At 36.9% G+C, this 26,483-nt stretch overlaps 1 protein-coding gene and 1 pseudogene across 1 annotated transcript in view; both read right to left on the bottom strand.

The window, feature by feature from the left end:
* Window positions 1-21,328, bottom strand: part of LOC150090465 (peroxisomal membrane protein PEX14-like) — a 28,989-nt pseudogene extending 7,661 nt beyond the window's left edge.
* The window catches only part of RYBP (ring and YY1 binding protein), a 105,095-nt gene extending 79,176 nt beyond the window's left edge, over window positions 1-25,919 (bottom strand). The window contains exon 1 of the mRNA XM_090369143.1: window positions 25,730-25,919. Within this exon, the coding sequence (XP_090225269.1) occupies window positions 25,730-25,755 (26 nt within the window). The 5' untranslated portion in view covers window positions 25,756-25,919. The remainder of the gene's footprint in view (window positions 1-25,729) is intronic.
* Window positions 25,920-26,483: the final 564 nt, after the last annotated feature.

Genomic DNA, 26,483 nt, shown 5'->3' with positions numbered 1-26,483 from the left:
TTCCACGGACAATACTTTATTTTAGCCAAACTGTCCTTGTCCTTTATTGAAATGAGAAAGGACCCAATTTGTCCTTTATTTTCCTTTATCAATGGCTGCGCCAGATTTCTGAACAGGCATAGGAGGCAAACGCTTCAGACCTCTCATACGCAGGGCCCCCAAACCGACAAAAAAAAATCAATTTCATTTCAAAGCTTTAAAGGGGGGAATATGTTAAAAACCCAGTTAAATGCAAAATACACCACTGAGAAATGAATCATAGAGAGAATCTTAACCTATTCTAGCCTCTCTGGCTCATATATGTAGTTTCACAAACACCATGCACTTAACTTCATACTTCTCGACGAAATTATATTTTTTTGACAAAGCATAAAAACTTGCACATGTGTGGCCATGATCTAATTTTCACAAAAAAATCGCGCGACTGGTAGATAATTAATAAAATCATAGGTATCAGAAAAATCACTTTTTATAATACAGAGTTCAATGGCTTTGTTTAAACTCTTTATCCTATAACTTTACAAAGAAACATTTATCTAATTCATTTATACGGTTATAGGCACCTACATATTTCATGTTATATACAAACATATTTTGAAAACAGATTTTATTTTTTAGCCAACAAAACTGGAATTTCCCCCAAAAAAGAAGAATAGGCTTTGTTCTTATAACAAAAATTGGCTAGCTTCAACAAGTGATCCTAATGAGGCACAATGTCTCCTATGCAGAAATGTATTTAAAGTTGGTTATATAGGTATCTTAGCAGTTACTCAGCATAGAGACTCACAAGCTCATAAATCGGCTCAAAAATCAGAAAATTCTTCAAATCTTCTCGATAGGTTTCTTGTGAAAAAGAATACGAAAGGAGGATTTAGTTACTGCAGCTGAAATAACTCATATTTATCATTCAGTTAAGCATCACCATTCTTATAACTCATTAGATTGTAGCATGAAAATGAACTCTAACCTTTACAATAATTCAAAAATTGCACCAAAAATATCATGTGGAAGAAGTAAATTGCTGCCACTGTAATGTTTTAGGTAAAAAAGCATTGCAAATTGTTTTGTATGATTTAAAACATCATGATCCACCATTATTTTTCTGTTCACAGATTGATGCTTCTAATAGAAAAAATATGAAAATGTTTCCTTTGTCAATTCCATACTTCAACAAAGAATATGATCCTACAAACTATTTAGTTGATTTTTTTGAAAATGTTAATTAAAGTGAAGATGGAATGTTTGAGTGCTTAAAAAATTCAATGAGTAATTTAGGACTGGATTATCAAAGGGTATCTAGTTTCAGTGCAGACAATGCAATTGTAATTTTGGGAGTAATGAATCCTTATTCCAAAATATTAAGAAATTAAATGAGGATGTAATTAAAGCAAATTGCCATCCTCACATTATTCATAATTTAGATAAATATGCTTTCAGTAATTTAAATATTGATATAGAAAATAGTCTTGAAAATATATTGCAGGCGAAGGCAGTTTACAAGAAATCTTTGGCAAAGGATGCAAAGAAAAACTGCAGTTCTTTACTTATGTAAACTCTAGAAGGAAGGGGAGGAATCAGATTGGTCCACTTGATATCAATGGTTCAACTGTTGATGATCCTGCTCAGGTAGCTAACAAACTAAATGAATATTTTGCATCTGCATTCACACATGAGGAGCTATTCAGGGAGGGGAATGCCAAAGGTGTATTCAACTCTGGCAGTAAGCTAGATAATCTTGTAATAACTGAGAGTAAAGTGGAGGAGAAATTGTTGAAGATAAACATAAGAAAGACACCTGGGGTGGATGGAAGTTATATTAAGTGAGGCGGCAAAGGAAGTAAGCAAACCCTTAGCCCTAATTATGAGAGCTTTCCTGGACTCATGCGAGGTACCCATAGACTGGAGATGTGCAAATGTGACCCCAATTCACAAAGGAGGATCCAAAGGGAGACAGGTAATTACAGACCTGTTAATTTACCTTCTGTTCCAGAGAAATTAATGGAGGCACTGGTTAAAGAAGCACTGCAGGCTCATCTAGACAAGAATTCAGTTATAGCTCAGACACAGCATGGGTTTGTTAAGGGGAAGCCTTGTCTGACTAATTTGACTGGATACTATGATGTAGTCGCAAAGGAACTGGATGCAAAGAATAACTTTGATATCATATATTTGGATCTTAGAAAGGCCTTTGATACTGCTGCACATGGAAGACTGCTGTACAAATTGGAGCAGTGTGGCATTGGAGGCAAGTTGCTGCTATGGATAAAGGAATGGTTGAGTGGAAGAAGACAGTGGTAATCAATAGACATTGCTCTTCATGGACTAATGTTATTAATGGAGTCCCTCAGGGTTCAATGTTGGGTCCATTGCTCTTTTCTGTATTTATAAATGATATTGAAGATGGTATATCAGGCTTAATGTCCAAGTTTGCAGACGATAAGAAGGTTGGCAGGATTGTTAAGGACACTAATGGCTGTACGCTGCTGCAACAGGATCTAGAAAAGTTGAGCTGATGGGCTGAGAGATGGCAAATAAAGTTTAACATTGATAAATGTAAAAAGTGTTGCATATGAGAAGCAGTAATCCCAGAGTAACGTATCAACTCTGTGGTACCACACCGACAGTAGTAGAGAATGAAAAGGACCTGGGGGTAATTGTGCAGGCAGATATGAAGTTTTCTTGTTAATGCAGATGGTTTGCAAGTGTAGCTCACGGTGTCTTGTTAATGATATAAAAGAATTTTTCTAGCAATGATAAGGAGGTGATTATCCCCTTGTATAAAGCAATGGTCAGGCCACACCGTGAGTACTGCAGAGGCTTCATTTTAAGAACAATGTAGAGCTGTTGGAACGAGTACAGAGAAGGACAACAACATTAGTGAACAGAACAAAGGGTTGCTCTTACGAAAAGGCTTAAGTTTTGCAAATTACAGTGTCTGGAGACTAGGTACCTGCGAGGTGATGATTGAGGTGTATAAAGCCTTGAATGGTTTGAGCATGCTCAATGCTGATGGGATTCTTCCTCTTGCTCAGAATAATCGCCTGAGAGGGAATAAATTCAAATTGAGGAAAGACAGTTGTAGGACAGATGTGCGGAAGTTTGCCTTTAGCCAGCAGGTGGTTGATTGCTGGAACAAACTTCCATCTGTCATTGTAGAAGTTGATAGCTTAAATAGATTGAAGGCAGAACTTGACAAACATTTGGAGCGAGGGAATGGGTGAAATAAGTTTTTTTTTGGCTGATGCTATATAAGCTTGCTTTCTTGCATCATGTGCCCTTGCTAATGCTATATCGTAATTTTTCTGTTTCAGCTAAAAGAAGGGATAACCTTAAAGAATTCCATGAGTTTGCCGAAACAGTTTACGGAAATTTTTGGGCATGTACCAACTAGATAGCTTTCTTTACAACCATGTATAGAAAGAATTTTGCTTTCATGGAAAGCTTTGAGCCTTTATTTCGTAGCAAACCAAGACTGTTCCAAACAGCTTTTTAAAATCCTTCAAATTAATGAAAATTAAATAGAGGTCCCTATAATTAAAGAATTATACAGTGAAACTTCTCTTAAAGGACACCTCTCTTTAACGGAGATTTTCAAATTCCCCAACTCTCCTCTATTGGTTTTAACGTGTTTTCAGCCTCTGTCTAGCGGACATTCTCTGTAACGGACGCGGACAGGCAATCTACACTGTTCCGTTTAGATTAGCACTTAATTTGATCTCCCAATAAAGGACAGCGGGCGAGCTCACGGCCTTTTTTCTAGCAACGTTTCTTCCACATATTGCCTCAATCATGTGTTTATTTTCTATTTCCGATTCTCTGAATTTTATCAAGGTTTACGTCGCGGTTCTAAAACCTTTTTCAAGAATTTTAAGGCACGTGTAAAACTTCTGATGAATTTGGTGTGTGCAGGGGGGGGGGGGAATTTGGTCGGCCTTTCGTCTTTTGAGTTTCAGTTTTCAGTTTTGTTCAGTGTTGTGTGAAGTGCACAATGTCTTCTCGTAAACATTTAACTTTAAAAGATAAAGTCGAACTCATTAATGCGCATGATCGGCAAAAAAATAGTGTTCGCAATCCTGCTGCAAAATTCAAAATCGGGAAAACGCAGGTAAGCGACATCCTAAAGAAAAAAAATGAACTGCTCAAACAATTTTGGCAACACGTAAATGATCAGGTTCAAAAATCATTCCCGAAAACTGTTGGACTTCAAATCGACAATGTTACATATGAGTGGTTTTGTCGCGCACGTGCTAAAAAAATTGCCATTAATGGGCCTATTATTAGGGAAAAGGCTTTGGAGGTTGCAAAATCTATGGGAGTAAATGAGTCCAAAGCTTCTGTGGGATGGCTAGACAAGTTCAAAATTCGGCATAAAATTTCTTGGAAAACCGTAAGCTCTTCCTGAAAAAACAATGAGTCTAAAAAACAATAAGTGCCAGGGCAGAAAAATTTCTATGGAATGCTTGACTTTACTATTGTGTACAAATATGCTGGGAGACTTTGAACAACCTCTTGTTATAGGAAAACCACAAAATCCTCGTTGTTCCAAGGGCATAAAGTTGAATCTTTTGAATGTTGACTGGAAGTCTAATAAAAAAGCGTGGATGACACAAGATATCATGAGCGAGAGTCACTTTAACCAAAACATGATTCATCAAAACAGAAAAATTATTCTTTTCATGGATAATGCTGCATCTCACCCGCACATTGAATTGTCCAACATTCAAATCGTTTTTCTGCCACCAAACACATCTGCAGAGTGTCAGCCCTTGGATCAAGGGATAATAAAAATTTTAAACTTCACTACAGAAAACGTGTTTTAAGACATCTCACATTGCAAACATGAACGATGTAACATGTGCGAGTGACCTTGCGAAGAAACTCAGCATCCTAGATGCGATTCAATGGATTTCCTCTTCAATAAACGCAATTAGAAAACAAACTGTCGTGAACTGTTTTGTAAAGTCTGGCTTCTCAAACGCAAAAATTGAAGTTGTGAACAGCAATGTGGAGCACCAAGAAGAACAAGAACTTCAACATCTATTGATAATGTACAATACTTCCGCTACAAGTGACCCTGGCTACAAAGATATAGACTCGAACCTCATTACAGAAGATGGTGCTCTAGATATCAATGACATTATCATCGATATTTTTCAAGAAGTTCCTCACGAGGATGAAGAAATGGAAGGAGGTCATTCTGTCGAAGAACATATTAATGACAAACCACCGATGAAAATAGAAGCTCTCATACAAATCAATCGTTTAAATATGTTTTTCACCGCTGAAGAAGATACTGAAGGACTTTTGATGGTTTCTTCACTTCAAACAAATGTTGAAAACAAAATTATCAGCCGGAAGAAGGTGCAGAAGAAGAAGAAAATAAGTGATTACTGTATGTATTTTTCTTAAGATAAAGTCATAATATGCAGAGCACAATTGTATGTATATTATTCACAAAAATATTGTGCAAAATCTGTATATACTGTAATTTAATTTGATTTTACATTAAACGTTTAACAATTTTTCTTTATCTCGTGTATGTAATTGTATATTATTTACAAAAATATTGTTCAAAATCTGTATATATTTTAATTTAATTTTACATTAAACGTTTAACGATTTTTCTTTCTTTTTCTCCCTCAGACTTCTTGTTAGCGGACACTTCTTTCTAATGGACACATTCTTGTTCCCCATGGCTGTCTGTTAAAGGGAAGTTTCACTGTATTTTCTTTTCTCAATGTATGATTTGAAATAATTTGCAAAGCAATAAAAGAGCTTGAAACGATTTGAAATGAGTGCCAGTGATATTTTTTATATAATGAATGATCTAAAAAATTCACTGAAGAATGATCAAGAATTTTTTGGGTAGTTAAAAGCTCAGTAGTTAACCCTGTGGTTAAAAGCTTAGTAATAAATGATTTTCCAAATATTTTATAATGCTGCATTGAAATATTTAGGAAAGAAATTTAATTTTAATGAAAATACCCCTTTTTTGAAACTCAGCAAACTAATGATCTACATTCAGTCCTGCTATAACGCTATATCACATGGCTGTAAAGGAATGTTACCTTCCTAATTCTTCCTAGCTATTTTCCTAACTTTTTCTTGACTTCATCTTTAATAATTCCCTTTATTTCCTCTCTCCTCTTACTTTAAATCTCTAATTTTTCCAAACTTTGCATTTATATACTTGTTAACTTGATTCTATAGATGAACCAACAACTTCTAGAACAACTATGGCTAGCCATTTAGTTAGGCCTTAATTACCAGTAATGCTTCCCGCCTGAAACAATACAAATTTTCACCATCACTCGCAAAACAAAAATCAATCGGGTCTTTGATCTAATATATCAATGCACGTATAATGTTTAATTCTACAATAACATTAATGCCACATAACCACAGCATTGTCACAACTGAAAATTTAATAAAAATAGAACATAGGCTGAAAAGTAGTGTTCAAGAATATATATATATTTTTTTTATTGTAAAATTTAAAACAGTAAAAAAGATAAGCAATCAATGATGAGGAATGAGACACACAAATTGTGCAAGTGAGATAAGCAGTAACAATTTTGGGCATTAAAAATAGCACTCCTCTTATTCTTTTACAAATATTGATATCAACATAGAACGTATTGAGCATTATAGCTTTGGTTCATACTATTAAAAATAGCAATGAGGAGAAGATTCTGAAAATTTATTTATGGTTTTTATATGATTGAAGATTTCATGGAAGGGAAACACATTTCACCATAAAGTAAAAACCCAGGGCTCACATCAGACATCTTGTGAGTATGAGCTTGGCACACTCAGGATCCTGAGCTGGATATATCATTCTTCTCTTTCTAGGTGATTTTCTCTCTCTCTCTTTCTCAGGGTAACTCAGAAATTTTTTTTGAGCAATATATATATATATATATATATTGCTCCAACAACAAAATTGAAAATTGCACCATATGGCTAATAATGATAACCCATAGAATTCCAGCTATCGGTATATCGCAAAAGCAATAAGATGAAGTTTACTACCTGTTTATAATTAGATTGTACTAAGAGAAAAGCCCAATAAACCAGGAACTGCAAATTGTTTTTGTTTTATGGTAGTGACCAGAAATGTACTCCTGTGCTCACGCTATCATGCCCAGTGGTGTATCCAGGTATCATCGTAACAGGGGGATGGCAACAACATCCAGGTGTCATCGTAAGGGGGAGGGGGGGCATGGCGACCAGGCCTTTCAGTTTTTAAGAACACAGGTGTTCTAAAAAAATTTAAGGTTAAGGAGGGGCATATGCCCCTGCCCTTCACAGCAGCAATGCCAGGGGTTTTACACTGGCCGGTGGACAATAGCCTTGGAGCCCACATCGAGGTTCGGGCTCATCCCCCAGAGCCAACAACAGAATCAGTGGCAGATTATTTACAGTATATTGATAAGGATATTATGCTTTTGACAGTATTCATATACATAAAGATATTCACATGTATTCATAAATACAGGTGACCATGCTTAAAGCTGATAATTCGTTCCGGAAAAACAGAGCGCTAAGTGAGCTCCACATTCCCATAAGGTAACATATGTATTTGTAAGTTGCGGTCGGTGCCATAGGATATTTCCTAATCAATAATAAATGGTAGTGAAAAGATGCACAAATGTCGGGCAAAATATTTAATATTCAAATATTTGTACATATAAAATATTCTGCATTATGTATATAATTATGTGGTAACTACTTACGAAAATTAAACTTAAAATTCCAATTAAAATCATGAAAAATGTGTCGATTTTGGGTTGAACATTGGCCCTCTTCTAAATAAACTAAAAGGGGTATTAATTTTAAATCCCCCGCAGCGTTACCACCCAACAATAAAGTCACCCGATCCTTCGCCGCTTTGAAACCTGGCATGTTTTTTCCTTCTTTCAATATGAAACTTCTTTTAGGCATTTGTTTCCACAAAAGTCCTGCTTCATCTATGTTATAAACTTGTTGAGAAGTACAACACATAATACCCCTCTTCAATAATTTTAACAAGTTCTTTTTTGAAAGTTTCAGCTCCTTGATCTGCATTTGCGGCTTCTCCCTGGACTTTAAATCTATTCAACCAGCCCTTACAAGTTTTAAATGGTTGCACATTTTTTTTTTTTAGGTGAGTTTTCTTCAGATAATCATATTGGCTAATATCTTCCTCTCTCTCTTTTTTTTTTTTATAATATTTAACTTAACTGAATTCTGCATTGGATATTATCTTGAATAATAAAATTAGTTAACGTCTTTCCATTTCAATCCTAATAGCCAGCCTAGCCCTAGATGCTTGCAGTAGATCAGCTATCTTTCCCACTGCTAAAATTAATTCTTTATTTTTTTAAAAATTGTTTTTACAGTTAAACGTGCAGGTCCTAAATTATGGCACACATCCGCTTATCGTTGACGGGAATCAATTCGCTTCAAAACGCCTTAATTTAATTTTCAAATTCAGTCTTTTTCTTACATTTATAGTCTTCGTAGTGCGCCCAGACGTTGCTTTTTCATTCTTATCGGCCATTATTAACTCTTCGAAAATGGAACTGTGTTGGTTGCATTAATTACGATACAATGTTCAAGTAAACTGTCCGTTGTGCACGATGTTTACTACTGTGCTGAGTGATGACTAGACTTTGGATAAATGCATATAACGCAAATATTACAAGCAATATACTTGATCATTTTTTAAAATGTTAATCTCGGAATACTAACAAGTGACTGTACTGCAATTAAATTAGCGTGCGAGAAAATTTCACCGAGCGTGGGGAACGTTTTAATGCTGTTTTGCTATTCACATTTTCAAGCTATCGACTCCATCAAATGAAACGATTTCGTTAAATATGCCAAAAATGCAATCTGTAAAAGAGCGTTATAGTGATCTGTGACAGCATTATAGTCAGATACGGGTTATAATATAAGAACAGCGTTATAGTGAATCAGCGTAAAGCGAACTGCGTTATAACGGGGGCCTGCTGCATATTCATATACTCTTGACTTTATACACAACACATTCATAAAGACATCATACTTTGAATATTATTTGCAATATATTGGGCATTATTATACTGCCCATATAAATGTGCAGTTTGCCTGGCCAAGGTCGGACTCAAGGATTTGTCTTCAGTACCTCTGATCCTTTGCAAACTTGCATAGGTCACCGCCAATTGATTGGATTGTGGTCATTATGTTCCCCGGCAGTGGGCCCCTTTTTAGTTGTACGTGTACAGCATACCGTATTTTTTAAAAGTGCGATAATTTCTAGTCCGAGATTTTGGGTTGACCTGCTCTCAATCCTAAGAACATTCACTTGTAACACTTTCTAACCGCTTCTTTGCTTTGGAGATTAGCTCGGTGTGAGCAAAATTTTTACAACTCCAGCTCAATAGAAAAATGTTTCTTAAATTTTTCATTTTATTGACTAAATTGGCATATTAATTTATTTTCTAGAAGTAGCTTTATATTCCTAGTTACAATACTTAGTTTATTTTGAACTTAGATAGAGATGTTGTACGTTATTACTTAGTATCGGTAAGACTTGTAACGTTCAAAATGGTTCCCTGACAAACGCCCACACGAAAATTCTGCACTGAATTTTCGTGTGGGCTTTCGTCAGGGAACCATCAAAAACCTCACTGTCATAAATGCTCACATTTTTAGTTTACAAAAAACAAATTATTTCATATTTCAAAACACAACAAATTGTTGAATTTATATATTTTATTTCTACTTCTATATGATGTATTTTAATATAAAGTAGAATATTTGGATGTAAATGTTTGTAATGCAAATTACAATAAAATAAAATGCTCTGGTTTTATTGCAACTAAAGCCTTTTATTTTATTTATAAAAATTAATTATTTTTTCTCTGTCTTACAAAGTGAACTGTCAACACTTTTTTTGGTTGTTTTTTTTTTTATCAACAAACAACTAATTCAGACATATTTCAGTGATTTATTTATTTGTCAAGGATTTGAATAGAATTTTCAATTTGTCTTCTACCTGCAAAAAGAGAAGATATGATGCACTCCATGACTTGATTGCCACCAATCAAGTCATGGAGTGCATCATATCTTCTCTTTTTCACCTCTGTACAACCTGCCTGTACATTAGCCAATCTTGGCAAGCCATGTTCATCCCTCTTCAGTTCATCAAACCAAAACTACACACTGGGATGACTGCAGTGGAATAGGGAATTAAGTGCAGTGTGAAATCCTTCACAGCAGTTTGTAGTTTTAGGCGACCAATCCAGAGTTGCATCATGATGATTCCACATTCTTATTGAAAACTGGGGATCTCTACCTGCTGCACCCTCAATTGTCATTCAGTTATGAAGACAAAAGATAACAACATAGTACAATAACTAACCGAACATTGTCATGATTCATGTCCTTAAAAAACCAGAAGCCAGAAGCATCTGGTTCTTATATATTGCCTCATTTTGCCAGAAGCAAAATGAGGCAATATATAAGAGTAGTTAGTTCTACTCCTCGCACTGTGATGGGGAATGTGTTGTCAGGTTGAGTAACGATGTACTGGCCCATATGCCCAAACAATCATCCCTTGCAAAAAATCTTCTCAATCACAGAAAAGATGGTCATTTCCCTAATCCAACAACAATAAATTTTGACATTCCTGAGAAGTACCATCAACTGATACTTCATGATCCAGACAGAATTCTGGTTTTGGATGATAAAGAACTCTTCGCTGAATTGAAGAAAGATAATCTATGCAGATGGCACGTATGATAAAGTTCCAAACATGTTTTAACCAACTGTATATGTGGCATGCCAAGGTGGGTAACTCATATCCGCCATGTATTTGCATTTTGTTACTGAAAAAGAACTTGGATACTTATAATAGAACTTTTGAAATCATGAAGCTGTTGGTTCCAAATCTGGTGCCTCAAAAGGTTTCAGTGGATTTTGAGAAAGCTTGCATGAATGCAGTGAGGACTGCCCTAGCACATGCTGAAGTTAAAGGGTCCTATTTCCATCTGTGTCAGAGCTCATCAGGAAACTCAGCAATGTTGCTTTAAAGACTGAATTTGAAACTGATATAAATATAAAACAAGCTGAAGTCTCTTGCTGCATTAACCTCTGTCCCAGTCTATGATGTGAGGAGTGTCTTTGATAAGCTTGCCACCACATTTCCAGAAAAAAAATTGATATAATAAGGTTCTCAAGTACAAGTAAAGGATAGCGGAAGCTTAAAAAGGTTCTCAAGTACTTCTTTTCCACACATTGAGAATGCAGCAGGTAGAGATCCCGTTTCCAACAAGAGCATAGAATCATCACGATGCAGCCCTTGAATGGTCGCCTAAAACTACAAACTGCTGTGAGGGATTTCAAAATGCACTTAGCATTAGTAGAGGCATACGATGCAAGAAAGCAAGCTTATACAGATCAACCAAAAAAAAAACCTCCCATTTCATCCCTCCATTTGTTCCAAATGCCTGTCCAGCTCAGCCTTAAATTTATTTAGGCTATTAGCTTCCACAACAAAACAAAAGATGGAAGCCTGTTCCACCAATCAACTACACACTGGCTAAATGCAAATTTCTGCACATCTATTCTACAACTATCATTCCTCAATTTGAAACTGTGTCCCCTCAGGTTCTTAGTATGGGCAAAATGAAGAATCCCATCAGCATTCAGCTTGCTAAACCCAATGCAAGGCCTTATACACCTCAATCAGATCACCTCGCAGGTGCCTACTCTCCAGGCAGTGCAATTTGTAGAACTTAAGCCTTTCTTGGTAAGAGCACCCCTTTGTTCCCCTCACCAATCTTGTTGCCCTTCTTTGTACTTGTTCTAGCAACTCTACATTCTTCCTAAAATGAGGCCTCCAGACCTGTACACAGTACTCTAGGTGGCCTGAGCATTACCTCGTATAACGGGATTATCACCTCCCTGTCCCTGCTAGCAAAATTCCTATATATATCATTGACAAGACTCCATGACCTGCCCTGGCAGCCCGTCTACACTGTCAGCAAACTTCATATTTGGCTGCACAATTACCCCCAGGTATTTTTCATCCACTTCCCTGAGTCTAGTACCACCCAGTTGGTACGTTTCTCTTCGATTATTGCTACTCATATGCAGTACTTTGCATTTGTCAAGGTTAAACTCCAGTCGTAAGCCCAAAGTCAGCCCATTTTCCCAACTTATCTAGATCCAGTTGGAGTAGCATACTGTCATTAACAACCCTGCCAAACTTTGTATCATCTGGAAACTTGGACATTAAAACTGATAAACCTTCATCAATATCAATGATAAATATACAACAACAATGGGCCCAACACCGAATTCTGGGGAACTCCACTAATAATATTTGTCCATGAATAGCAGTGTCCATTGATTACCACTCTGTTGTCTCCCACTCAACCATCCCTTTATCAATTATAGCAGCTTATCCTTGATGCCATACCTTTCCAATTTGTACAGCAGTCTTCCATGTGCAACAGTATCAAAAGCTTTCCTGAAATCCAAGTATATGATATCAAAATTATTTTTGGCATTCAGTTCCTTTGTGACCACATTATAGTAAGCAATCAAATTGGTCAAACAAGACCCCCCCCCCCTTTGACAAACCCATGCTGTGTCTTAACTATTACTGCAGTTTTGTCTAGATGATCCTGCAATGCTTCTTTAACCAGTGATTCCATTATTTTTCTCGGAACACAAGTTAAACTAACAGGTCTGTAGTTACTTTTGTCACCTTTTGAACCTTCTTTGTGAATTGGTGATACATTTGCACACCTCCAGTCCATGGGGACCTCCCCTGAGTCCAAGGAAGCTCTCATAATTATGGTTAAGAGTTTGCTTACTTTCTTTGCTGCCTCCTTTATTACAACTGGATAAATCCTATCCACCCCAGGTGCCTTTTTTATGTTTAACTTCAACAATTTCTCTTCCACTTTGCTCTCAGTTATTACAAAATCACTTAGCTCCCTGTTAGCGTTTGATAAACTTCTGGCACTCCCCTCATTGATAGCTCCTCATGTGTGAATGTAGATGCAAAATACTCATTAAGTTTATCAGCTACCTGAGCATAATCATCAATAGTAAACCCATCTATGTTAAGTGGTCCAATCTGATTCATCCCTTTCCTTCTAGAGTTTACATAAGTAAAGAAATCCTTGCTGTTTTTTTTTGCATCCCTTGCCAAAGATTTCTCATAATCAGCCTTCGCCTGCCTAACCTCCTTTGTGACTTGATTACAGACTAGTTTATACCTGCCATAGGTTTCTGTATCGCCTGATACTTTATATTCTCTATTCCACTGCAGTCATCCCAGCGTGCGGTTTTTGTTTGATGGACTGAAGAGGGACAGACGTGGCTTGCCAAAGATTAACACTGCACAGGCAGGTCCATCTTTTTTTTTTTTTTTTTTTTTTTTATGAAACCCCCAGACACGAGAGGTATTAGAACCTATAGTACTTAGTACCGTGCTTGGGCTGAAGGTTCAGATCACAAAAGAAGATATCGTTTGGCATTAGACTTCTGTAGACTGTAATTTTCATGAAATGCATATGAAGGAAGGTTGTTCCAGAAAACGGCAGTTGAATAAACGAGGAAGATGAAAAGTTGGTTCTGTTAGCTTGAAGTTTGACAGTATATAGATGTTGGCGGCACGTGTTCGCACTGTTTTCAAAGAGAGAGCGAGAATTACAGAAGCCAATTCAGAAAAACAGTGCCCATGGAAGTATCTGTAGAAAAGGCCTGCAGCAGAAACAGTACTTCTATTAGACAGCTAGTGGAGAGACTATTAGAGAGGAGTCATTAATTAACCTAACTGCCCTCTTCTGAATGGAATCAAGAAGCCTGAGAGAGGTTTTGGGGGCACCACCCGAGATGTGGGAACAATATTCCATGGCAGGGCAGATTTGCGATTTATACAGAGTGAGCAGCTGTTTGGGAGAAAAGTAACAGCGAGAGCAAAAAGGAAAACCAAGTTTTTTAGATGCAGAGGAAGCAATATTTGTAATGTGCTTGTGCCAAGAGAGATTAGAAGTCAGGGTAATCCCCAAAAGAGATATATCATTTTGCCTAGAAATCGGAGTGTCACTAAAAATAAGCACAGGAGAAGAAGAATCCTTTGATACAGAAGCCTATGATAGATACAAGTTGATATGCAACCAAGTTACAAAGGAGGTTAGGCAGGCGAAGGCAGATTACGAGAAATCCTTGGCAAGGGATGCAAAGAAAAACAGCAAAGAGTTCTTTACTTTTGTACACTCTAGAAGGAAGGGGATGAATCAGATTGGTCCACTTGATATTGATGGGTCAACTGTTGATGATCCTGCTCAGGTAGCTAACAAACTAAATGAATATTTTGCATCGACATTCACACATGAGGAGTTATTCAGCGAGGGGAATGCCAGAGGTGTATTCAACTCTAGCAGTAAGCTACAGAATCTTGAAATAACTGAGAGTAAAGTGGAGGAGAAACTGTTGAAGATAAACACAAGAAAGGCACCCGGGGTGGATGGGATCTATCCAGTTATATTAAAGGAGGCAGCAAAGGAAGTAAGCAAACCCTTAGCCATAACTATGAGAGCTTCCTTGGACTCAGGGGAGGTACCCATAGACTGGAAATGTGCAAATGTGACCCCAATTCACAAAGGAGAATCAAAGGCTGACACAAGTAATTATAGACCTGTGAGCTTAACTTCTGTTCCAGGAAAATTAATGGAGGCACTGGTTAAAGAAGCACTGCAGGATCATTTAGACAAGACTTCAGTTATAGCTCAGACACAGCATGGTTTTGTTAAGGGGAAGTCTTGCCTGACCAACTTGATTGGATACTATGATGCAGTCACAGAAGAACTGGATGCAGGGAATAACTTTGATATTATATACTTGGATCTTAGAAAGGCTTTTGATACTGTTGCACATGGAAGACTGCTACACAAATTGGAGCAGTGTGACATTGGAGGCAAATTGCTGCTATGGATAAAGGGGTGGTTGAGGGGGAGAAGACAGAGAGTGGTAATCAATGGACACTGCTCATTGTGGACTAATGTTATTAGTGGAGTCCCTCAGGGCTCAGTGTTGGGTCCATTATTGTTTTCTGTATTTATAAATGATATTGATGATGGTATATCAAGCTTAATGTCCAAGTTTGCAGACGATACAAAGGTTGGCAGGGTTATCAAGGACACTACTGACACTATGCTGCTGCAACAGGATCTGGAAAGGTTGAGCAGATGGGCTGAGAGGTGGCAGATGAAGTTTAACATTGACAAATGTAAAGTACTACACATGGGAAACAGCAACCCCAGAGCAACATATCAACTCTGTGGTACTACACTGACAGTGGTAGAGAATGAAAGGAACTTGGGGGTGGTTGTGCAGGCAGATATGAAGTTCTCTGAGCAGTGCAGACGAGCTGCAAGAGTAGCTCATGGAGTACAGGCATACCTCGATTAACGAATAGGATGCGTTCCACGAAATTACTTCGTTAAGCGAAACTTCGTTTTCAGAGGTAAAAATACTATGGCCAGAATAGGGATATGTTCCTACGTAAAGAAAATGAAAAGCTTTTTTTCGAACAAAGAAAAGTTTTATTAAATAAACAGTCAACTTACATACAAAGTGAAATCACATTTTAAAATATGAGGTTAAAGTTGATTGTTTATGCTTTTTTTCTCTTTCATTTAACAATGGCCTATATGGAGTTATTGCATTTAACACTGATCGCTTAACTATAACACTTCTTCCTAAATCAGGATCATTTTCACTAAAAAAATTTAAAACATTTTCAATGTCATTTAAGCACCTTTTTAAATCTTTGGTTGTTAACACTTTTTCGGCAGGAACTTCTTTAACTTCGCCTTCATTATCTTTGTCTTCGTTGCTAACAAGGTTTTCTAAATCTTCCACTGAAAAACCATCATCTTCTGCATTCAATAAATTTCTAACATCCTCTACATCGACATTTTCGAAACCTATTGATTGAGCCATCTGGATAACTTCATTTCTAATTTCTTGGATGTTATTTTCTTCTTCTAGTACAACTTCTGGCCATATTTTGCGCCAAACTCCATTTAAGCATTTCTTAGTGACTTCTTTCCAAGAACTATCAATGTTTTCAATTGCGTTTTTAATGGTGTAGTTTTTCCAAAAAGTTTTAACTGTCATTTCCTCTTTATCCTCTAGTTCAGGTAAATTGCTTAAAATTCGACGCAGATAATAAGCTTTAAATGATGCTATTACTCCCTGATCCAATGGTTGAATCAGGAAAGTTGTGTTTGCTGGAAGAAACACAACTTTGACAGGAATGCATGTGTCCAACGTGTTAAGATCAGTAGGATGTCCCGGAGCATTGTCTAACAACAAAAGAGCTTTTTCTTCAAAGTTGTTTTTTTTGACAATACCGTTTTACTCCAGGACAAAAGTGGTTAACAAACCAATCAGTAAATAACTCCTTGGTAACCCACGCTTTTCTATTTGCTTTCCATATTACAGGTAAATTCATTTTTATGTTACCTTTTAACGCCCTCGGATTTTCTGAATGGTAAACTAATAACAATTTTAATTTATAATCGCCAGAGGCATTTGATCCAAAGAGTAACGTTAAACGGTCTTTGGCTGCTTTGAACCCAGCAGCTGATTTTTCTTCAATAGAAATGAAGCTTTTTGTTGGTAGCCGTTTCCAGAACAAACCGCTTTCGTCAACATTGAACACCAAATTTGGTGGAAAATTTTCACGTTCAATTATTTCCTTTAGTTTTTCTGGAAACTTATTTGCAGCTTCTCCTGTTAATTTTACACTGGCCCGTTTTTTTAAATTTCTCGAACCAACCACGAGAAGCCCTAAAGGTTTCCGTAATTTCTTCAGTTTTTTTAGATTTCAGGTGATTAAACAAAAATGCTTTTTCTTGAATCACAATTTGACTTAAAGGCATATGACGTTGTGACATATCATCTATCCACAAACTTAACATTTTCTCCATTTTTTCTAAAATTGGATTCCTTAAGCGAGTTAATTTTGCCGCTGTAACATCTGTACAATTCTGAGCAGACTGTTTTATTTTTTCTGATTGACTTAGTATGGTTGTTAAAGTTGATTGCACTAATCCTAAAGAATGTGCCACATCGGATTTTCTTTCGCCGCTTTCAACACGTTGTACGATATTTAGTTTAGTTTCCAAAGAAATTGCTTTTCTTTTCTTTGATTCTGACATTAATTAACTAAAACAAAAATATTTCTATTAAAATTTACAAAATCTACGTTATGTAATGCTACAAAGAACCTACGTCGATTATTGCAATGCGCCACACTGAAACAACGTTTTTCGCGTCAAATTAACGCGAAAAACTGTTATAACAGACACGCCCGCAGCTCGGGAGCACTCGGGAATACGTAACGAGTCGCCGTCAGTCACCAATCGAATGATTGTCGGGCATTGGTCTTAAATTGGAATATTTTTTTATGTTAAATGGGGCTTGAAATTGCCGACTTCGTTATATCGAGGCTTCGTTATCAGAGGTAACGTTAACCGAGGTATGCCTGTATTGTCAATGATATACAGGAATTTTTCCAGCAGGGATAAGGTGGTGATTATTCCATTGTATATTGCAATGGTCAGGCCACACCTAGAGTACTGTATACAGGTCTGGAGGCCTCATTTCAAGAAGGATGTAGAGCTGCTGGAACGAGTACAGAGAAGGGCAACAAGATTAGTGAATGGAACAAAGGGGTGCTCTTACGAAGAAAGGCTTAAGTTTTGCAAATTACAGTGTCTGGAGACTAGGCACCAGCGAGGTGATCTGATAGAGGTGTATAAAGCCTTGAATGGTTTAAGCAAGCTCAATGCTGATGAGATTCTTCCTCTAGCTCAGAAAAATCACCTGAGAGGGCATAAATTCAAATTGAGGAAAGACAGATGTAGGATAGACGTGCGGAAATTTGCCTTTAGCCAGCGGGTGGTTGGTTGGTGGAACAGACTTCCATCCCTTGTGGTGGAGGTTGATAGCCTAAATAAGTTTAAGGCTCAGCTGGACAGGTATTTTGAACGAACAGAGGGGTGAAGTGGAAGTGGGTTTTTTTTTTTTTTTTTTTTTTGGCTGATGCTGCATAAGCTTGCTTTCTTGCATCAAATGCCTCTACTAATGCTTTTTGCGAGATATGACAAGACTGAGCTTTAGAAGGGTTGAAATCAACTAAGTTGTCTTTGCCCCACTGGAGAATCACCTGGAGATCGGCATTTAAGGAATTAGTAGCAGATATTCGAGAAGTTGAAGCTGGTTGAGCAGGGCAAGGTTTATCAAAATGGAAAGTGGAATGGAATGTGCTATCATCAGCAAAACTATGGATAGGATTTCCAGTCAAAGGAAGGTCGTTAATATACAAGAGGAAAATAGTGGGGGAAAGAACTGAACCTTGGGGAACACCAGCATTAGTGGAGAAGTTAGAAGACAGAGAGCCATCTACAATCACCCTCAGTGAGCAATCAGAGAGAAAACTGGATAACCAATTACAAAAAACAGTTGGCAAACCAACTGTTTGCCAACTGTTTTTAAGATGAAAACTTGTTTAGAAGACCTTTATGCCAAACACAATCAAAAGCCTTTGAGATGTCAAGAGCAACTGCTCGTGTTTCACCGAACCTTTCCACAAATGAGTAACATAATCCAGAATATCACCAATCAATTGACACTGAAGGAATCCATACTGGCAATCGTTTATCAGATGGAAGGTTTCTATGTAGTTTAAGAGTTGGCGGTTAATTGATTTTTCCATTACTTTAGAAAGAGTAGAAGTAAATGCAATGGGACAATATTGGATGGGAGGGATTTGTCACCATTTTTGGGAACTGACTGGATATGAGCAAATTTCCAAGCAGAAGGAAAAACACATTTGGAATAAGAAAGTGAAAAAAAGGTGGCAAAGAACAGGAGTAAGTTCAGGAGCACAGGTTTTGAAAACAAGTGGAGAAATACCATCAGGACCTGGAGCTTTCTTAGCAACTAGATTCATCAAAATCCTACTGACATCCTTTTGACGGAAGACCAGAGGAGGAATTGAATGGAGCATACTGGGAATGGTGGGAGGTGTTTTATCAAGATCATTAATATATGACTTGGGAGAAAAATGGGATGCTAGCAGGTAAGCTTTATCCTTGGCCAAAGTGACAACAGCACCATCTGGTTTTGACAGAGGTGGGAGCAGAGATGGGAAAAACTTGCAGCCAATAGCTTTGGAAAGAGACCAGAATGCAAGGCTACCATTAGGGCAAGAAGCAAGTTTTCTACTCTTAGCCTGATCAAAATCTAGTTTGGACTGATTAATAACTGCTTTACAATTGTTGCAAGCTTTGGTGTAGGTAGAAAATGAAACTGAAGAATTGGAAACAAGTCAATTATGATATGCAACGTTGTTCTCTTGAACAGCCTTAGCATGTTTATTGGAAAACCAAGGTTTAGATAAAGGAAGAGATTTTAAAGTGGAGTGTGGGATCAAGAATTCCATTCCTACAATTCATGACACATTCAAAATACAGTCCATTCCTGTTATTTGGGACACATCGGGACTAGTGCATTTTGGCCCGATTAAGCGGCTGCCCCAATTATCCGAAGTTTCACGTAGATAGTTAAAAATACAATGTACCCCCCCACCTTTATAATTGGTTCACTGTACGATCAAATCTCGTTACGACAAACTCAACATAGTGAAGTACCGTTCACTATGCGATGTGCAGTAAGCGCCAGTCATTGTGATCACGATTGTGAATTGAATTTTAATTCTATTAAACAGCGATCCTAATTAGCGAAAATAGGAGGAATATTATCCACAGGCTATAATAGCAAAGATATATTAAGCACAAATTTACCCTTTATTACCTTACCAATTAAAAAATTAAATGATACGTGAAAATCGGAAGAATATACATCATAATCGGAATAATTAATATGTACTGTAATATGTACATACGAACTAGTTGACATTTGTGGGTGGGGGTTAAAATTTAAAACAGTAAAAATATAAGCAATCAATAACAAAGAACACGGAACACACAAATTGCAAGTAACACGATACGTGCAAATGAGAACAGAGTAACGAGTTACAAAGCTTTAAAAATAGGAATGAAGAGAAGATTCTGAAAATTAATTTTTTTATATGATTGAAGATTTCATGGAAGTGTAAACACATTTCACCATAATAACCCACAGAATTCTAGCTGTCGGTGTCATCGCAAATTCAGTAAGATCGAGTTTACTGTCCGTTTATGATAGATTTCATTAACAGAAAAGCCCAACAAACAGGTGACTGCTAATTGTTTTTATTGTTTTATGGTTGTGACCTCCAGAATTTCGACCGAACCACGTGGTACCGTCGGAGACAATCGTAGGGTAATCTCTAGTGCTGTGGTCTCCTGCCCTGATTAAATGGCATGCTGTCCCAATTAAGTGAAGTAAACCGCGGCTATTTTCTTGATTGGTTTCTGTTTTTTAAGATTTGCCCCAAATAAACGGCTGCCCCGATTAAACGGAATCCACTGTATCTAAGTGATATATTGTACGGGGATTTTTGTTTTCTAATATTTCAATTATTTGGTGTTTAAAGCATTTAATTCCAATTTTAAACTGGTCTTGATTAAATTCAGGGTATTTTTCTGACAATAAAATAGCTTTAGTTTCTAAATCCTCACTTGTCATTGAATGGAATGCTTCACCAGTCAAAAAATGAAAGCCTTCTGCTATCTTTCATTTAACTGCATTATAATGGAATTAATTATTGAAAAAGAAGAAATTTTTATTCCATCGAAGTTCGACGATTCATCTTCAGCATACACATCTGATATTTTATTTCCTTTTGCCTTCCTCTTTTCAACTCGTACTATTTTAATTTTTTTGCAAGTTTCCTCGATTTCAGTAAAAACATTATAAATTTTGTTATTTCTTAGATCTTTAAAATAATCTACAAGTCCTTAAACTAATACGGATGATCAATAAATATACTGATCTTTTTTTTTTTACAGTGATATGTTGACTATTTATCCTTTCCAGTATCAAATTCCACAGGCTTAAAAATGCAATAAACTTATAACTACTCATTTGATGGTGCAATGATTTGGCAAGCGATAATGCATCACCAAGTAAATAATCATCTTTCATTTGGTCTAATAATAAAATAATTTCTTAGAGTTGTCCATATATGGCACGTATGGCATTTACTTTTGAACAGCACCTTGTATCGGTATGTCTCTTCAGGCTTAAGGGAATCCTCCTTTTGAAATATAGCTTGGACACCTTTGTACTTTCCCAACATATTGGCACCATTATCATAGCCTTGACACATATTTTCAATTAATAGGCCATCTTGAATTAGCTTTTCCTTAATTTCTGATGCAATTCACTCTCCCTTTTTTTTTTTTTTTTTTTTTTTTATGAAAGCAATGAACCTTTCTTCAATCGTATATTTATTGTCTGAAAATTTTACGTACCTAATAATTTCCGTTAATTGGTCTTTGCGTGATACATCTGGAGTGCTATCAAATATTATACTATAATATTTAGCCATTTTGATTTCTTTTATTTCACTTCATACTTTTGTTGCTAACAAATTAATATATTCATTCTGAATTTCTTGAGATAAATAATTAGTGTGGTGTTTAATATGTGATTCCAGAGCATTTTTTATACCAACGTCAAATTGGCTGACAAATTTTTATCAAGTTTAAAAATACGCCACGATTTTTTTTATTTGGCATCGATATTACTAGCACGTCCACGAAATGCCAAATTATTTCAATATTATTTCATATGCCTCATAACAGTGTAAAAATACCTCCCTTGTTCATTTTACTACTCCCTTCAGGGCCTTCCCTCCACTAACAAGGTATATGGTTGCCAAGTTTTACAATCTGCACCTGCTTGGCCATTCTTCATATGGGCATCAATTAGCATCTCTTACAAATCTGGTTGTCCTTTGAATCCTTTCTAAAACTTCTATGTGTTTCTTCAAGTATCATCTCTAGACTTGAATATAGGATTATACTCCATTTTATGGGTACACCTTACCGCTGGGTTGCGGGCATGGCTGAAGATCAGAGTGATTGTCTAGTCGAGTTCTGTGATTTGGCTGATTAATGTGAATGCGCAATTTGCCTTTCTGATTGTTTGATTGAATGCAAATTAGCTTCTGATTTTAGCAGTAAATGGGTAATTAGAGGTAAAAGCAAAATTATCATTAGCTTTGTTTTGTCAGGTTTAATTGTTATTGTTTAGTCATCGCCATTGTGCTGCCATCACTTATTTTTTACCTTTATTTTTTTTTTGGTGCGTGACTATTTTTCATTCATTGTTCAATCCCAAAGGAACAAGTGACTGAAAATGTATAGTTTGAAAAAGACAGATGTAAGGCTGTGATTGAACAGTTTATGAGTGTGAATTTGTTTTTGCAGTTATTGTATTAGTTGTTAGTGTAATATTCTCTTGATAGTAGGAGGAGTTGGGGACCAGAAAAAAGCATTTTTGTTGACATGCATGAGTAATTCTCATTGTTAATGCACTCAAATTAGGTTAGTAATGTACGGGTGAGAAGTATCAGTGGTTCTGTCTGGGACAAATTTTTGCTACTTGTTTTAAAAAAATCTGCATTTACATTCACCTATTTTTGCTCCCTATTGCTGTTTCTTTTTCTTCATTTCAGCTCTGACATATTGTGATGTTACATGACATCCACATATAACGTGAAAGTGAGGAGGGTGGAAAGAGGAGAGAAAGCAGTGAGTGGAAAGTGTCTTCACCTGCCAATCATTGCCTTCTTCCTCTCTTTCTTGCCAGGTATAACAGCATTACCAAATATAGTATTGGTAGGTTTAAAAACCTCAGAAAAGGAATGGGATAACTAAACTTTTTTTGCACACAGGCCGAGTTTTCAGCATCCTAACTGGCAGAGGGGAGGAAACTGTGTAAAAAATAAAATAAATGGTTATACTCCAGATTATGGATATACCTCCGGAGGAAGTGGCTTCTTTTGTTATGAATCCACCCCGAATTACTGGCAGAAACTAACCTAAACTGTTTTTCACTAACTAAAAATTAAAGTCTATTAAAAAACCCACACTTCTTTTACTTGAATCCTTTCTGAATTTGGCCATGCCTGCAATGCGGTGACAAGGTCTACCCATAACAACGCCAGAGCTTGCACTTGGTCATCACGCAACACAGCGTCAACCCTCAAGGCAGAATGCACTGGTTCCACGGGAACTAGTAGTTGTTGGTGACTATTGTCAGGGGAAACGGGGAACATGCTTTTTAAAAGGATACGTGGAACAGGACCAGAGTATGTCTGCCACGGGCAAAGGTTGATGACTTTGTAGGGCGGATTTCATCTTTTAAGGGCACAAAAGGTGATATAGTTGTACATGTAGGCACTAATAATATTAAGAGTAGGAGACTGGCAGAATTACTTAACAAGTACAGGTCACTGTTGAAAAAAAAAGCTGTGAATTAGGGTTGAATTTGAAAGTGTCCGCAATTCTGCCCAGACACAATAAGAGGGAGTATATGATGAGAGCCTTGTCATTCAATTCGGCCCTGGAAAGAGTGTGCAAGGCTCAAGGGGGTAGAATTTTTTTCAGCCTGGTCTGTACTTGTTAACAGGAGAGACTGCTTCTACAGGGATGGGATACACTTAAATAGAAAGGGTGCAAGAATATTTGCTGATGCTATCGAGGCGGTGTTAGGGGAGGCAATTAATGGAGGCACTGGTTAAAGAAGCACTGCAGGATCATCTAGACAAGACTTCATTTATAGCTCTGACACAGCATGGTTTTATTAAGGGGAAGTCTTGCCTGACCAATTTGATTGGATACCATGATGCAGTCACAAAAGAACTGGATGCAGGGAATAACTTTGATATTATATACTTGGATCTTAGAAAGGCTTTTGATACTGTTGCAAATTGAAGACTTCTGCACAAATTGGAGCAGTGTGGCGTTGGAGGCAAATTGCTACTATTGATAAAGGGATGGTTGAGGGGGAAACGACAGAGAGTGGTAATCAATGGACACTGCTCATCGTGGACTAATGTTATTAGTGGAGTTCATCAGGGTTTAGTGTTGGGTCCATTATTGTTTTCTGTATTTATTAATGATATTGATGATGGTATATCAAGATTAATGTCCAAGTTTGCAGACGTTACAAAGATTGGCAGGGTTGTTAAGTACACTACTGACGCTATGCTGCTGCAACAGGATCTGGAAATGTTGAGCAGATGGGCTGAGAGGTGGCAAATGCAGTTTAACATTGACAAATGTAAAGTACTACATATGGGAAGCATTAACCCCAGAGCAAAGTATCAACTCTGTCGTGCTACACTGACAGTGGTAGAGAATGAAAAGGACCTGGTGGTAATTGTGCAGGCAGATATGAAGTTCTCTGAGCAGTGCAGACAGGCTGCAAGAGTAGCTCATGGTGTCTTGTCAATGATATACAAGAATTTTTCTGGCAGGGATAAGGCAGTGATTATTCCCTTGTATAAGGCAATGGTCAGACCACACCTAGAGTACTGTATACAGGTCTGGAGGCCTCATTTCAAGAAGGATGTAGAGCTGCTGGAACGAGTACAGAGAAGGGCAACAAGATTAGTGAATGGAACAAAAGGTTGCTTTTATGAAGAAAAGCTTAAGTTTTGCAAATTACAGTGTCTGGAGACTAGGCACCAGCGAGGTGATCTGATAGAGGTGTATAAAGCCTTGAATGGTTTGAGCATGCTCAATGCCGACGGGATTGTTCCTCTTGCTCAGAATAATCACCTGAGAGGGCATAAATTCAAATTGAGGCAGGTCGGATGTAGGATAGATGTGCGGAAATTTGGCTTTAGCCAGAGTGCAGTTGGTTGGTGGAACAGACTTCCATCCCTTGTTGTGGAAGTTGATAGACTAAATAAATTTAAGGCTCAGCTGGACAGGTATTTTGAAGGAATAGGGGGTGAAATGGGAGTGTTTTTTTTTTTTTTTTTTTGGCTGATGCTGCATAAGCTTGCTTTCTTGCATGATATGCCTCTACTAATGCTAATGCATAATCTGGAGTTCAGCCAAATAAATAATCTTTATGACTTATAAATGTCCATAATACTGATTACAATGAATTACTACTACATGCCTGTAAATAGAAATGTTTTTCAGTGGAGTCATACATGCCAATCTCATGAGAAGACCAATGATTGAAAGTATACTAAAAATGGTGACGATTACTGGAGAGCTTTGCGGAGGGGAGGGGGGGGGAAGAGACTTAAATGGCTAGGAAATGAGAAGTTCGTATGGCTCAAAATTTATCAGGCTTAGCCCAGATAATGACGGTGAATTTCCATTTCGCAGAGTATATTTATGATTCTACTCTATATTAATTTGATTAGTTTGCCACTTCATTTTTCTATTAATTAATTAATTTGCCACTTCAATGTACATAATATATATTTTTTTTCTCTAAATATAAATTGTTTAAATGGCAAAGTTTAATCTGAAAACTACTAATTAAATTATTCAATAATTTTTAATCGGCAGCAGCTGGTAAAGAATGCATCCAAATCCAAGAGCCATGTTTTGTATTCGGAGAATGATTTTCATAATTTATTAATTCAAAAAAAATATATGAACAAAATAAATCAGTGTAAACGAAAGATCACATACGACCAAATATCAACAGAGGGGAGCGATATTCATCGTTTGTCACAAAAGCTATCAATACGTACCTGTTTGGACTCTTCTTGGAATCCATATTTCGAGGGAATACAAAAAAAAAAAAAGTTGTCCCACTAAACAGTTGCCCTCGTAACTGTTTATAGTGCTAACTACTAAAGAAAAAAAAACAATATATAACACACGAAACAAGGACGCTAGCCTATTTCTATTTGCTCAACTTCCATGAAGCCTTAAGATGGCGGTCCAATATCACGTGATAATTTAAGATCTCTGCTGCCATCTATTGGAAGTAGACAAAATCGCGAAAAAACATTTCAGGTTACTGTATTTCAGAAATGAATTTTTTTTTTTTTTTTTTTTTTTTGAATATAGTAAGTGCAATTTCATAGAGGGCGATTCAATACTCGCAAATGACGGATGGAAGAATGGATATAAAGCAAGAGCTAAAAAAAAAACAAAAAAACTTCCTATATCCTCTAATGTTAGTTTAAATTCTGTTCCAGGAAATTAAGGGAGGCACTGGTTAAAGAAGCATTGCAGGATCATCCAGACAAGACTTCAGTTATAGCTCGGACACAGCATGGTTTTGTTAGGCGGAAGTCTTGTCTGACCAATTTGATTGGATAATGTGATGTAGTCACAAAGGAACGAACTGGATGCAAAGAATAATTTTGATATCGTATATTTGGATCTTAAAAAGGCTTTTGATACTGTTGCACATGGAAGACCGCTCCAAAAATAGGAGTAGTGTGGGAAATTGCTGCTGTGGATAAAGGGATGGTTGAGTGGGAGAAGACAGAGAGT

The sequence above is a fragment of the Mastigoproctus giganteus genome, chromosome 2 (genome assembly GCF_048544385.1).
Source record: "Mastigoproctus giganteus isolate SK-2022 chromosome 2, ASM4854438v1, whole genome shotgun sequence".
Lineage (NCBI taxonomy): Eukaryota > Metazoa > Arthropoda > Arachnida > Uropygi > Thelyphonidae > Mastigoproctus > Mastigoproctus giganteus.
Note: the sequence above shows the minus strand (reverse complement) of the source record. Positions and strands in the feature narration are given on the sequence as shown.